The sequence below is a fragment of the Sciurus vulgaris genome, assembly GCF_902686455.1.
Source record: "Sciurus vulgaris genome assembly, chromosome: 12".
NCBI lineage: Eukaryota > Metazoa > Chordata > Mammalia > Rodentia > Sciuridae > Sciurus > Sciurus vulgaris.
The window spans coordinates 85,292,050-85,308,266 of NC_136473.1; the positions used below are offsets into that span (position 1 = coordinate 85,292,050).

At 39.0% G+C, this 16,217-nt stretch overlaps 1 protein-coding gene and 1 long non-coding RNA gene across 2 annotated transcripts in view; both read right to left on the reverse strand.

The window, feature by feature from the left end:
- The window catches only part of LOC306642335, an 81,824-nt gene that overhangs the window by 25,659 nt on the left and 39,948 nt on the right, over positions 1–16,217 (reverse strand). The gene's annotated exons all lie outside the window — the stretch shown is intronic.
- Positions 4,779–15,319, reverse strand: LOC306641422 (guanine nucleotide-binding protein G(I)/G(S)/G(O) subunit gamma-5-like; the record flags this gene model as incomplete). The annotated part of the gene is made up of 2 exons (XM_079106485.1): positions 4,779–5,114; positions 15,189–15,319. The coding sequence occupies 2 exons, from the start codon at positions 15,317–15,319 to the stop codon at positions 4,871–4,873; spliced, it is 375 nt and encodes a 124-aa protein (XP_078962611.1). The 3' UTR covers positions 4,779–4,870.

Genomic DNA, 16,217 nt, shown 5'->3' on the forward strand with positions numbered 1-16,217 from the left:
CTTCTTCCTTCTTCTCTTTATTTTTTTTAAAGTCCTATTTATATAAAATTTCAAACATAAAAGAAGAAGCAACAAATCGTTTCAACCATTCTCCTACCCACTTCCCCACCCCACTAGATTATCTGGAAGCAAGTTCTAGACATCATATCACTTCACCTATACATTTTTAGCATTAATCTCTAAAAGGCAAGGATTCTTTAGAAAATATATATACAATATCATATGTCCCCTAACAGTTAATAATTTCTTAATATCATTTAGTACCGACTCAGTATTCAAATTTTCTTGTATTTTATCAGAATTTGTCTGTCTGAATCAGAACTAATGTCTATAATTGCAACATGTTAGAAGTCTCAACGCTCTGTAAATTTGTTGTCCTTTTCTCTGTTTTTCTTCCTTGCCATTTATTTGTTAAAGAAACCCACGTTTCAGATTTCAATAATTGCATCCCAATAGCTCTATTTAACATTTTTTTTTTTGTTTGTTTTCTGTTTTTCAAGTTGGGAGTTGGATCTAGACATTTAAGTGGATATAAATTCTATTTTACTGTAAGAATATTTCATAGATATTTTGTGTACTTCTGTCAGATAAACATAATGTTGATTTGCCTCTGTTCTAACTACTGCTCAAATCATCTGAGCATTTTCTCTCTTGTCACATCTTCTTTAAATAACTAAAATATTATTTGATACAAAGCCCTACTCCTCCATCTTCCCCTCCCTAGAGTTAAATACTGTCCTGGACTTGTGTGTTTCATGTTTATACATGTTTTTAGATTTTAACTATAAGCACATATTTCTATACTCTAGATTTTAAGTGTTTTAATGTTTAAAATGTTTACATCACTGTTATCACACTGCATGAATATATTTGTAACTTTTTTTTGAGATTGATACATCTTAATACAGGATAACCTAATTCATTTTTTAAAACAATAGTTTAATATTACACAATGTAAATTAATCATACTTTGTCAATTATATAATTTTCAGTTTCTCCTGTTACAAACAACACTGCAATGAATATTCTTCCACCTGAGTCCTTGTGTATCTGTCCTCAAGTTACATCAGGGTAGGTCCCTAAAAGGTGAAGTTCTGGGTTGCAGTAGTGTGCTAGAGTTAGCTCACGCCAGTTCTTGAGAGTCTATTGTTAAATTTTCAAAACTTCAGTTAGCTCATTATTAAACATGAAATCTATAAAAATTAAATTATGTGAACTTATAATTAAGTAAATTATATTAAATATAAAAGTAATAAATACTTAAAACTCAACACTCACTAGGTATTTTAATATAATTTAGTATACTATCATTGAACACACTAGACTTACCTATGCGGGAGGTCATATATAGATATTGTGTCTATATGGAAGAGGTATTATATAAGTGTACTACTGTGCATATTTTTCCAACTCTGCTGTGAGTGGTATCACATTGGTAGCTTGCAATCAGCTATGGTAGGAATATTTATGCTATAAAAAATGGACACTATTACAAGTTAGGACTTAATTTATTGTCTTATTGATAATCTAGACTTAAGAAAGTAAGGGAAGAATAATCATGCCAATTAATCAAAAAAGTGTATTGTTTCTGTATTTCTTTTGGTGTTGTAGATAGCACAAAAATTGAGGACATATTCTTCCAGGATTCAAAACTTTTATCCAATAAAGCATCCAGTGTCATATTAGACGGTCACATTAAAATTATTTGAGAAGTGATCGTCTATTTAATGGATGATAGAATAATTTAGAAGCCTAGGTCAAGAAAATCACACCCAGGAATAAAATAAACACAGGTAAAGTTTTTTTGTTTTGTTTTGTTTTGTGAGAGTATCTCTGTGGGCAGCAAGGAGGCCCCACCCCAATCCATTTTCAAGAAAGGTCTCGTAGGTCAGCTGCCAGGAGTGTGGTAGCTGTCAGTGCTACACTATTAGATTTTCTGGATCCACCTCCACTTTTAGTTTAATTTCATACTGTTCCTGGGAGGCTGCCAACCACTGATTGAGCACAGTGGAAACCAATGTTCCAGGCACTTCCACCCGACATGAGATTCTTTGGATAGACAGCCTTTGCTCTGCCTTTGCTCTGGAACCCTGTTGACTGGAGAGACTTTGCCAAACCTGTATTCTGCTCCAGCAGCCCCAAATCCAGTCCTGCTTTCTCATTCTTTCTTTCCTGGATGTTATACCTCAATAATACCTGACTTCATCCAGGGTCTGCTCCTGGGAACTGTACCTGTCACAATCTTTATGCCTGTAAGTTAGGAAGGAATTTCTACTTTACTATTTAAGAAATTCTGGAGCTGAGGTTGTGGCTCAGTGGTAGAGCACTCACCTAGCACGCGTGAAGCCCTGGATTTAATCATCAGCACCACATAAAAAGAAAATAAAGATATTGTGTCCACCTACAATTTAAATAAAATAAAGTAAAAAAATAAATATTCTATAATGAGAATCCATTGGATTTTTGTTGAAATTACTTATTAAATTATGGTATGGCTAGTATACTATTCCAATGAGTTTGGAATTCTGAACACTGAATTCAGATTCAAGAGTGGTCGTCTTTGGTTGATGAAATTGTGGCTTAATTTCTTCAGTTTGCTACAAAGTGTATTTCTTTACACTGGGGTTGTACTCATAGCTGGGAGCTTGAATATTAATTCTACTCAGTATAGCAAACATTTCTTCAGGACACACAAGTTGTCAGGCATTGTTCTAAAACAGCAGGAGACAGATTGTCCTTACTCTCAAGGATCTTACAAACTAGGATCAAGGCAGGCGTCACTTTGTAGAAGTGTTTTGGCCAATGGATTATATTCTGTCTTAATTTGGTTTGGTCAGATCGGTTTTGCTGAGAAATTACATATGCTTCAGTTTCAGTTTCAGGTAATAGATCCATTACATCTAAAAATTACCATCTAGATTTACTTAAGGTAAGAAATTGTTCTTTCTGGTGACACACATGGTCTTGCTCACATTGCTTCATAATGGCACTAAGATGTTATTGCTCTGTGGGTGGGGAAATTTCTCCCAGTGCTTGACTGTTTAGCTGACCCCCTCCAGTATACATCAGCCATGATGCAGTTAGGTGGGGCAACACATACGTGTTTGCAGCTGTAAGTAGGAAATCTGTGCAAATATGCATGAGTGCTCTTCTCTTCTTACCACACGGTTCCTACACTGAGATCCCTTTCTTGATCTCTGATGAGTCCTTTCCTCCTTATAGTGACAAGAAGATGAGTGCCATATGTTTACAAAGAGGAGTAGGAATGAACGCTGCAGCATTTCTTGGCCATAAAATAAGGCACAATTTTTAAAACTCTATATTAATATTGAATGAAGAATGTGTAGGAATGAAAAGGAAACAGTTGTGTTCTAAGTCTTTGAAATAAGCTAGCTCCAAATCCCTTATGACAGAGAGAAATATGTGTCTGATGAGGCCCGTGGCACTAGACTAAACTCAGTGATAGTGATGATTTAGAATCTGGTGTCTCAAAGTTTTCAGTTCTGTGTGTAAATTTTAACACCCCCACATCCACTGGATCTGGATGAGAAAAGTTACTTTAACTCATCCCAGTCAACCTTCAAAGGAAAGCTAATCAGAAGAGGGGCTGGAGGAGAGGAGAGAGGACTAGTTTTATGTCTAACCTGTCAGGGCAGTAGTCTCTGAATTTAGTCTTTCCAAACAGAAAAGATGGCTTATTGTTTTCCTTGTAGACCTATCACACATCTGGCAATATTCCAAGAACTCAATTTATTCTCTAGGGTCTTAGAACCAGAAAAAAGAGAAAGGAAGGCCTTTATTCATGGTCACTTAGAGGAAATGGGATGAAAATCTTACACAGCTGTGGTTAAAAAAGAAGAACCTAGAAAGCTAAGAAACCCTCTATGCAATGTCTGTGTTTTGAATTTAAAGTGGAAATGCCTGAGAAAAGGCTGTAATAAGAATATTTCATAGACAATTTAGTTGTGTTTAGTTGAAACTCTATGACCAGCTACTGGGGAAGAAGGAGGAAACTATGCAAAGGCATGAGTTCCCTGTCTCTTTCTACCTTGCTTTCAGAAATAAAAATAATGTACTGTCTCACACCCAGGCTTGAAATCTACGAATTCATTCTTGAAGCCCTGACACACCCAGAGGCTGAGCTTTGCACCTCTCTTCACACTGTGTCACGGCTCAAACCACAGAACCTCTGGGGAAGAGTAGCTCTTCAGTGATGCTTCACTCAGCAAAATCAAGAATCTTGTTTATCTTAAGACATTTCCCCACATCTTTATTTACCTGACAATGGAGCATATCTGTTCTTGATGGCCCACCATTATTTAGTTGGCAGTGTTTCTTTCTTTCTTGATCAGGAAAAAATAAGGGTTCATTTAATAATAAATTAAGTAAAATACTATCATAATAATGATATTACTATCAATTACATTTTTGAGGATTTTCTTTGTACTAGTCACGGTGTTAAGTGTTTTAGTGACTTATCTGAAGGAATCCTTATATGTGAGAATTGGCCTCCTTTTATGGAAAACAGACTGGGCTGGTCACAGTGGCCTATGCCTGTAATCCCAGCTACTTGGGAGACTGAGGCAGAAAGATCACAAGTTCAAGCCAGCCTGAGCAATTTAGTGAGATCCTGTCCTAAGATAAAATTTTATTCATTTATTTTTATTAAGTATTTTGTTGTATGTTGCTGCCAGTGTTTATAAAATAATTACCCTTGTGAAATAGAAATTCATGAAAATTCAAAGATGTTAAGGACTGACAAAAGTAGATTATATAGGGAAGCTTTTTGTACAGGCTTCAAATTTAGCTCTCTTGAATATTCACTGGTTCTTGACCAGTGGTTTGGGAAACCTCAGTAAGATTCATTTGACTACAAAAAGGAACAGATTTTCTGGGGTCTGAAAGGATTTGTACTTGAAGATACTCCAGTCAGCAGGGGATCATGTTGGGCATTCTGCAGACAGAATTGTTTCAAGTCTGCAGCCTGGGAAACCTTCACTTGCTTGAGCCTGGCCTCCAGCTGGAGTTGCTGAACCATCTTCTTCATAGCAGTGATGCTGGAAGAGCCAGACAGGGAGAATTCCAGGGCTGGGCCAACTCCTCGATCAGAAAGTCTGCAGGTTGCTGATCAGCTGGGTCAGATGACTGGGCAGCCAGCAGTGGGCAAGATAAAATTTCAAAAAGAGCTGGGAATATAGCTTCATGGCAGAGAACTTGCTTAGCATCCACAAGGTTGTGGTGCAATCTTCCATAGGGAAGGAAGGAAGGAAGGAAGGAAGGAAGGAAGGAAGGAAGGAAGGAAGGAAGGAAGGAAGGAAGGAAGGAAGGAAGGAAGGAAGGAAGGAAGGAGGGAGGGAGGGAGGGAGGGAGGGAGGGAGGGAGGGAGGGAGGGAGGGAGGGAGAGAAGGAAGAAAACTGAAACCAGAAGACTTTAATTTATAAGGAATAAGGCTTTCCATAACTTCAGTCTATCTGAATTTTTCTATCCTCTTTATTTTAGATTGCTTCTTAAGGTAACAATAGTTGCTCTTTTTACCCAGTTCTAGTAATAACAACAGCATAACAGTAATAGCAGCAAACATTTATGTGCCAAATACTATGAGTGAGCATGTGTGTGCATGTGTTTGTGTGTGTGCTTGTATGTAAAAACTCTTTTAATACAACATATCTAGAGGGTGGGAACCATTATTTATCCATATTTCACAGAAGAGGAAATTGAAGCCCAGAGACACTGCCTATTTTAGTTAGCACTTTTGTTGCCATGACCAAAACACCCAGCAAGAAGAAATTAGAGGAGGAAAGTTTATTTGGGGCTCACAGTTCAGAGGTCTCAGTCCATGGACTAGCTGACTCCTTTGCTCTGGGCCCAAGATGAGGCAGCATATCATGCGCAAAGGGCCCAGTGGAGGAAAGCTGTTCAACTAATGGCAGAGTCAGGAAGGAAGCAGAGAGGGTAAGGGGCTGCAGGGAAGACGCCTCTTTGGAGAACTCCCCCACTAACCCACCTATTTCAACACCCTACCTGCCTACAGTTACTACTCAGTCAGTTTATTCAAACTAGGATGGACTGATTAGATTAGGTCACTGTGATAATCCAATGATTTCACCTCCCAACCTGCTGAATTAATGCAGAAGCTTTGGGGGGACACCTTATATCCAAACCATAACACTGCCCAAGGGCACACAACTAGTCAGTGGCAGAGCCAGTGTTGAACTAGGTAGGTAGTTTGGCTCCAGAGTCTTGACTAACCAATGCTAGGATTAGCAACGAGCCCCATGAGCCTCTCTTTATGATAAGAGCTCCTAGCCCAGTGTCCAGAGGCTTTGATCACAACTCATTCATCTCTTTTCAGAAAACAGATCAATTTGTATTCCAGTTTATTGTTTGTTATCTTCAGGTCCTTTAGGACTCAATATAGAACCGGCATTTTGTAAGTTGCAAAGGAAATGTATATCATATTTCTTCTTCAGGGGTTTTTTATTGATATATCAGGACTCAACCACACAAAATAACTAAAGCAAATTATAATGTAAAAAAATGCATGGATCTAACATTTTAGCATTTAATATGAGCTCAGCATGTTGCTTATATTACACATATAATCCTCATCACAATTTTATAGTTTTTATTCTATAGATTTAGATGCTACAACTATAATGCACCAATAAAAACGTAGAGTAAAATAGATATTTAAAGCAGATTTTAAAATCAAAGTAAGACAAATTTTATACATTTTTAATGCATACACCTATGTAAGATATATATATATATTATATCTGACTTTCATGACTGTACATAATATAACATGTATGTATGTAGACATACATACATGCTATATTACATGCAAATATGACTGTTGAAGGGGAAAGGAATAATAAAACAATAAAAAGGAAAGAAAAGGATGCTGAGTGAAGGTGAGAGATATAAAATAATGTGGAAAATGTGACATGGATGGCAGGACAGGCATGCCCACCAAGGTGTGTCTGGTACCCAAGCTGATACACAAGAATTGTCCAAAATGTTCTTGGCCAATTTAGGAAAGAATAGAAAGAGAAATCGGAGTTGGAATCGTTGGATCTTGAGGATGGAGAGGGCGTGCTGGGAAGCCATAGAAACTAATCAGAAAAGCAGGAAAGCAAAAGTTACATGCCATGTTGAGGAGAGCAGCAACCCTGAAAGGAGTGAAGGCTTTTACAGGACTGGTAAGTCGGCTGGGCTTCCAGGTCACTTCAGAATGCTGGGAGTTGAAAACACACATGAAGAGTTTGAACCTGATTAGGAGCCATTGTGAGGCATTATAAGTCCCCAGGGAGAGTTTGAAGGACACTTATAATTAGTGAAATGAAATGATTATTTAGTGAACATGAGAGAGCACAACCATTAAACTACTACTGAGATGAACGGAAATTCTAGAGTTAAAACTCAGCATTTGGCAAATAAAGCAGAAAATGTTGCCAAACTTTTGCCCCAAATCTGTTGCTTTTAAAAAATTAGTCAAAGATCTTGAAAATAATGCCCAGGCAATTGAAAAAGCCAGCATGTGATTTACAATATGCCACTGGATTTGAAGAGCTTTGGAAGGAGGTTTACTTAAACCTCATGAAGACAATGATTTAAAACATGGAATGGAGCCACCAGTGTGGGCAGAAGCGAGAAAGGTTATTGCAAAAACAGCCTGTCTTCTCTTGCATGGAAAAGAAACAGAAGCAGGGAGGATCTGTAGTCAATCACCGTGTCTAAATGACTAGATCACCCTAAAAAATGCAGGTCAGTACTGGGCTTTTCAAAGTTAAGATGAATTTCTCCTCCATCCTCCCCCCTTTCTTCCCCCTCAAGACCCTACACCATCATCCTCTGCAATCACTGCAGGATAGAATCAGCAATGAGCTGGAACTGAGATTTGGAACAGAGCACTGTGAAATCAATACACCAGCTGGAGCAGAAAGTCCAAGAAACATAAATTTCTTGGAAAATGACCCTGTATTTTGGCAATTATTACTGTGAATGAAAATTCCTCAGAATCTTAACTCAGGACATTGTAGTATGTTTCTCCCCCAAACTCTGCTACAGTATGTTTTACTTTTGTATTTATCCCTGCAAGAAATTTTAATAATGTTTATTCCCGAATGACTTCAAAGGATTTTATATTATAAAATAATATCAGATTTTATTATGTATTATCTATTGGAACTTTAAACATTTTTTTGCTCACTGTGAAGCATTTTCAAGAAAGAATGTTGTAAATGAATTTCTGTGGAATACTTTAAAATTCAAAGCATAATAAATCTAGAATCTACTAAAGTGTACAGTTTAACCATTTTCATTATCAAGCATAAAATCAGTATAGCAAGTCAGACTAACCTAGATTCCCCTGAGATTAGTACTCCACACCAGAAAAGAGAAAAATGATGAGAGAAATACTTTAGGAATTTTGTAACAAATTCCTTTGGGTGGTATATAGTAGGAACCCTGACTTATTCTACCTTATTCTATAGTAAATAGACTGTGCAGGTCCAATGGTATTTCTCTGTAGAGATTAGGTACTTATACATAATACGATTATGATCTGGAGTATGAATGATCAAACAGAATAGAAACACCCACTTCACTTTTTTAAACGCAGGGACTGCATTTTTTCTTTTTCTTTTTGCCTCCATGTCCTTTCTTGTATCCTGTCAATTGATCTTCCTAAATTAAGAAGTGACTTTTTAAGTGCAAGTTTATTATATTTTACTTAACTTTCTCTTGAAGGCCTGAGTTAGAGTCACAGATATGCTGTGACTAATATAACAGTACGGTCTTAGATAACCTTAACCTCTCAGCCTCAGTTTTTTGTTTGTTTGTTTGTTTGTTTTTGTCAACTCATTTGTCCAAGTAATATTTACTGTGTGTCTATGTGCCCATCCCTACGCTAGACACCAGGGTTCTAAAACTGAATGTGTTACACAGACACCCTTCCCTTTTGAAGCTTATAGTCTATGGAGGGAAATAGGCACTAAACAAATAATTGCATTAATAATTTGTTGATTATACTTTTAAGGAGTGCCAAGAAGAAATAGCACTGTATAAATCAACACCTCCTAACAGAGGTTCCTAGACTTTCTTGTGTGAATGACAAAATGTGCCTGGGAATGTTGACTCAATAAACAGTATATGAATATGAAAATGTGCTCTTTGGATGATAGAGAAACTGGCAAAACAGAAGGAGGAGGAGGAGGACGAGGAGAAACAAAGAGAAAGGGAAAAAAGAAAAGAAAAAGAACCCACCAGGATCAAATTTCCTTGATTTTTATTTCAATCCACCTACCTATCCGAAAACCAATAGCAATCTTCAGGAAATTCAAGATGGTGGACTAGAGGAAGGCTGCATTCCTGTTGGCTGTGGTTTGAGATTCAAGCAGCAGGAGTACTGCTTCTCTGCAAGTGGGTGAAAGAGAGATTTTACTATAACTCAGAGTATTTTAAGAGATTCAGAATTTTGGGTACATTAAACAAAGAGGAAAAACTGGAGCCTTTGGTTGTGGCAGCGGCGGAAGCAGTAGTAGCTGCATTGATTCAACATCAAGAAAGGGGAAACACAGAGAGAAACTCAACAGACAGATTTAGTATGGAAAAACTGAGAGCAGAAAAGCAGCCTGCTCTTAGCTGATTCAGAGTCTGTACTGTGCACCAGTGCTTGAAAAGTGCCCCATGTTTCCCAACAGACTATGGAGAGCTGAGGTGGGATCCATCTTGAGGCAGTCATGCTGGCAGAGCCAGGAGGTGACGCAAACTCTGGTACACTGTCCCAGCAAGCACCTACTCTGTGGTCTAGGGTGTACCTAATAGAACAGAAGTGAAACAGGCACAGAGAATATTTTACCCAGGGAGATTGAAGTCAGTAAAGCTAAGGGGAGCCCAACTCTCTTCCCACTTTGAGTCTGGTGGCTCACATGACCAGATGAAGCCGGTGGGAGAACCAAACAGGCAGTTGTGAATATACTCAAGGACTAAGTCTGGGAAGCCAGGGAAGGCTGTGTTCATGGGCAGCAGAGTGGGTGAAGGATTGTTTCCCATGCCTCATGAGTAGAATCCTTGGGAGGCTCCTGAGATCCAGACTTCCAGTGGAGATCAGCAAATGCCCTACGGGTATGTTGATCTAATCTCCTCCCCAGAACAGACACCACCCAACAAAACCCCTGAGGCCTGATTAGACCTAATCCCTACCTGCCAGAACTCCACTCACAGATCTCTGCAGTGACCCACCCCCAGGAGTTCATTGATCTGGTCTGTGCAAACAAAACTAACTGATGGTACTTCCCACCCCATCCTACTAATACTGGGGAGAAAAGAAACTGAGAATTATTTGAACTAGCTTCACTCTTAGGCCACTCCAACTGGCAGCTCAGAGAGCAACAGGAAAAGAGAAAAGCCCTTGTCCTTGCTCTCCGTACATAGCTCAAGAAGAAATGGAGAGATAGTCAGGCATAGACAGGAGCCATCTGTTCTTGACTATTTTGACCACTGCGGTGGAAATGATTTCTTCATTTTTCATTAAGAATCTTTGTTTGTTTGTGCTGATCGTTCATGGACATATATGCATATACATATTTGTTTCTTTTTTCTCACTTTTAGCATTTTTAAAATGCAGTTATTTTTCCTTGCCTTTTCTCTTGAGGTTAGGATTTTTGACTAGTGTATTTTGGGCTTGTTTTGTATTGTTTTCATTTGTCTGTTTCTCTCGTTTCTCTTTCTCTCTTTTCTTTTCCTGTTAATGCTACTGTTCACTTTTTCACTCTTCCTTTGTTACTTCTATTTTTCTCCTCCTTCCTTATAACTATTACATGCTGCATCTCTCCTGCATTCTCTCTGTTCACTTTTTGAAATCATGAACTCTTTTCTACCTTCCTATCACATTTTCTTCTCTATTTATCAAATGTATTTTTACCATCTTTTAGCATTAATTGGTTTATGTGACTCCTGCCTCCACTATTAATACTGTTGCAATTATTACTGCTGCGGATGACATAGTTGGCACCTGTTACTTGCTTTAGTACCAGATGTGGTACATGGTTACTTATAGTTTTTGCTATTGGCAATCGCTGACCCTACCATTGCTGATGTTTTTTTTTTTTTTTTTTTTTTTTTGGTGTGGCAATTAACATCTATAGACTATTTTATCCAACAACAGCTGAACATACTTTCTTCTCAGTGACTCATGGAATCTTCTCCAAAACAGACAATATTTTAGGCCACAAAGCAACACTTAGCACTTACATAAAAAAGTCAATATAATTCTTTGCATGTTATTGATATGGCTCCCTAGCTACCAAACCATGGAGCCAGCCCACTGCTCCCTGCCCAGAAGTGGACAGGAAGCAGGGAAGCTGTAGAGCAGACATCTAGGTGGACTAAAGCACGGGGTTCCCGTGCATAACCTATCATGCTGGTGTAGGCCTAGGCATGGCCAGCCTGAGGCAACACAGGCCAGCAAAAAGGTGAGCCAGGGCAAGTAGACCTGGTACCCAATGGCAGACTGGCCTGCACATGGAGCAGATGCCTGCTGCAGAAACCCTCTCCACACTGCATCTCCATACCCACCCACCCCCTCACCCAACATGCACAGTTTACTGACATCAACCTCTAGGTTCCTGAGAAGCAGGGAGAAAATGGAAGAAAGGCAAGCCTGAATGGGATTCAGGGCCAACCGTTAGTATTAGTGCTTTTCCAAACCCTAATTAGCATATTTTGGACCAATAGCCTTGGTATTTTTTTCTAACCTTAATTAGCATAGGTTTGGACTACTAGTATTGAGCCAAGTGCTCTATAACCTCCTAAACTGTTATACTCAGACTGGGGTCTGATGCAACCCCTGATGGGTCCCCTCGTAGCCTGCAGGAGTTCCATTTCTTTTCTTGAATAAATCCTACTCTTGACTCATCCTAGTCTCTTGATTTCATTCTTTGAATTCATGAGACAAGACACCAGAAAGAAGTTGGTGGTGAGTTGCTGGGATCTGCTGGGAGTGCATAGCCCACCACTAAAAGCTGCAATATGTTTCTTGGCTACAGATACCTGCAACTTAGGCAGACCTCATTTGCTGACAGAAGCAGAGAATGGAGTTTCTTCTCAATACATCAGTATCATCTGTTGATGCCCAACGTGGGGCTCTTCAGAAGGGTGAGTGAAATGGACCAACAGAACTAATTCTTTTCTGGAGTTCTATACTCCTTTTAGAAAAATCTCTATCAAAAATATCAGGCCCATTTCAGCCAGTTAGAAGCAGTTAACATGGCCATTGGTCTACAGGCAAGAAAACAGGCTTACTTGCCCAATCCCCTTCATCTCTGATGGAGGACAGTTGGTCAAGTTCTGCTTCAGCTTATCTCCAAGAACAGAAACCAGGTTGCCATATTGGTGTAAGTGTCTGCTTCTTTCTTTTGTTTACGGGAGGGCACCTGTTTTAGTCAGCTTTTTTTTATTGCTGTGGCTAGGACCTGAAAACAATAATTAAAGGAGAAAAAGTTTATTTGGGGGCTTGTGGTTTCAGAGGTCTCACTCCATAGATGGCCATCTCCAATCCTTGGGGCTTGAGGTGTGGCTAAACATCATGACAGAAGAGTGTGGTGAAGGAAAGTGGCTAAAAATATCACACTAGGAAGGAGAGAGAGAGAGAGAGAGAAACACTCTCCTTACCAGGACAAAATATAAACCCAAAGGTATGCCCTCAGGGATCCACCTTCTCTAGCCATACCCTACCTGCCTACAATTAACCCAAGATAATCCCTATCCAGGGGATTAGTGCACTCTAATAACCCAATCATTTCATCTTTAAGCTTTCTTGCTTTATCTCACACATGAGCTTTTGGGAGACACCTAATATCGAAACCGCAATAGCACCATCACCCAATATGTCTTAGGTTCTGAGAAAAAGTCTTAGTCTGATCCAAGGTCTTTGGGAAAGAGGTGATCCACTAATCCGCAGAGCATGAGCCAGGGAGTCTCTTTCTCTTTACTTTCTTTCATGTGCACCACAAAAACCATATGCACCCAGGTTTCTTATGCTCCTCTGAACCCTAATTGTTCTACAAGCACCCATAGTTAAGGTTATTGAGAATTCTCACATCCTTGAGAATTTTTTAGGATCCAAATCCTATCCTTATACCTGGTGCACTCCCACTCACAAGGAGAGTCCCATTGCCTGGATTCCAACTTTGCCAGTTTTCCTTTGGATGATTTCAAGCTCATTAAAGAGAAAACATACAAAACAAACACTCAAGTGACTTAAGGTCAAGTATATACAGTAAATAGAACAAGATTTTAATGGCCCTAAGTATGAGTATTATGACAAATACAGACATCAGGAAAAGTTAAAAATGGAATGAGTATTTCTCTCTCTTGGTGCAATAACTGAGCCCCTCTGAGATGTGCAACCCCGTCTATAGTGCCTCCAAACTGGGGGTAAACACATTACAGAAAAATCAGAGTTTTTCCTTTTAAGAAATGACACAAAGAAAAGGAATTTGGGGTCATGAGTTGGTAAGGGCAACTAATCTAACCAGCCCGAATCCTAGTCAGGCCTCAATATGTGGTCTTACACATTTTGAGGATCATAGGAGATAAAGGAAACTTTGAGTACTTTGCATTGGTAAGAGTTACTAATCCAACCAGCAGACCTCAAGGGGTAGCAGCCAAATGGCTTTGAGGTCCTGAGGGGATTGAGGGATGCCTAGATTTAATTCAGACAATGGAGGGATGCCAAGGGATACTTTCCTCTTGTCTTTCAGATGGGTAATAAATACTCCATCTGGCACAAGCTCTCATACACTGATTCCTTTGACCCTCAAACCCTGGGAAGAAATGCCAAATATTTTTCTGTACTTATCTGACCCAAATACAGTTGGAAGATGGGGAGAGATGGCCCCTGAGGGAAACATGAACCGTAGCACCATTTTACTTGCATGAACCAGTGCTCAAATTGGTTCAAGATCAAAGAGAAAGGTGTCACTTTTAAATCTGAACAGCTATAGAATCTTCCTGTACTCTGAGATTCTGCTAAGTTTCTGCCTAAATCTACAGAAAGGAAAAGACTAAGGGAAAAGAGCTGACTCCTATCCAAAAGTGCACTCTGGTTTGATAAAGATGTTCCATATGCTCCTTTAGTACAGTAATTATGTCCATTTCATTTTTGGGGAAAACTCTCCGTCTTTTTTTATTTTTATATTTAGCTCAGTTTTTCTGGTGACTTCACCTTTGGTCCTGTGCAACTAAAATATTATTTTTTTTTTTATCAGTCTTATTTTGTCTAAAGGGAGGAGGTTATTTAATAGCAGTGATAATGGAAGTGAATCTGATTGCCATTGAGGACAAGTGGCCACCTAGACCTTTGATTTCAATGTCCACCATGGTTGACAGACTACTTTTAATATCCCCAGTTGCACAGGTGCTCCCTATTTTTAAATCAGGTGACAGGCTTTGTTTTATTTTCTAAAGGGTTAAATGTGATAGACACCCTGTATTTTTTTTTTTTTTTTTTTTTTTTTTTGTCTCCTACCTGTGGAGATCCAATACCTGGTAAAAAGCAACTAAACATTTGTTTCCTGTTTTATGCACATTTCTGCATATCTATGTGTTGTATATTGTGTTTGCATACATTCTTGTATCCATATGTCATTTATATGACATATGGCTTATAGAACCAAACTGGCTTATAGATAAATGAGTCCTCATAAATTAAAAAAAAAAAAAAATGGATCCAAATATCCTACAGTTCATGTGACCTAAATAAAATGTAAGCAAAAAGGTCAATTTAAATTGATAAAAGCAAAGGTGTCTTTGAAATTGCTAATGCACACTTTTCTAGGTGATTAGTCATTTGAGAAAACGATAATTTCTTTAAATGTTTAATGTGCAATGTCCATTGCTTTAAAGGATTTTTCTTTGACAAGAATAACTAGGTTTAAAGTGTTAGCTAGTCTAGTCAGATATCTTGGTCTTCGTGGGTAACATAAACATCTTAACTAAACATTTCTTTGCGAATGTTTGTTAAAAGAGACATCCAATGCTTATCTATCAAGGTAATCTCTTCTGTCTGTTAGGTTTTATTAAGAAAACCCTAAGTTTAAAGAATTAAAGCTTATACCTGTTTTAAGGTCTTTTAAACAATCATTCCATAACTGGTTAAATAAGTAACTATTTAGGTTATTACAATGTTGACATCCATGCTTGCTGCCTGTGCTTCAGCCCACCAACGCTGCCACCTGCCACTTCACTGCTCCCCTGCTGCTTCTCAGCAGGGACCAGTGGGCTAACTTTCAAGTTTGGTGGCTGGGGAGGCATGTCACTAACGAACCTTTCCAAGGGAACCCTAAATGTCATAGCTAAAGAAGATTCCTCTACCAAACAGGTAACACTAACAAAAACAATATTTTTTACAAAAATCAGATGGCATTAGATATCTTACCTGTAGCTCAGGAGGATATCTAAAATATTATGAAGTACAAATGTTATATATGTTTTTAACAACTCTGCTCATGTTTCCAAAGTCTTAAATGGCCTCCACTCACATATCAGTGACATTTTAGACCCCATCTTAAACTTTAATAAGTTACCCAGTTTTCAGGGACTGGCTAATAATGATTACATGTGTGCTACTTGTTTACTTATTTATTGTTGTCTTAGCATGATCTCTGCTCTATGTATGACTAGTCCTATCTTCTACCAACTACTACCAAGGACCTCTGGACTGCCCAGGTTACAAGTGGCCTTACAAATGAAATCCAAATCCAAGCTCCCCTTCTACTGGGGGCCCTTAGATAGGACTCTTAAGGAAGGCCCTGACTGCAATAACTGTCAATATCCCTTTTCAGCCTGAAGTAGCCAGAGAAGTTATTGCTCTTTCCCCCAGTGGCAATTAGGGGTGCTTCTTCAGTGGGGGGAATGATGTGGCACCCCATTTGCCAAGACATGCCACCAGCCCACAGGTACTTGCCGAGAAACAGCGGGGGACCAGTGAAGCAGTAGAGCAGTGGCCACGGTAGGCTGAAGCATAGGAAGCAAGCATGGGGTGCTGTGCATCACCTACCATACTGGCACAGGCCTGAGGCACAGTGGACCTAATGCTCTAGGGGCTGTTACCAAGATGAGCCAGGGTGAACAGACAAGTTACCCCAAGGCAGACTGGCCTGCACACTGTGCCAACACCCCCTGCAGAAGCCCACTGCACACAGACCCTGCA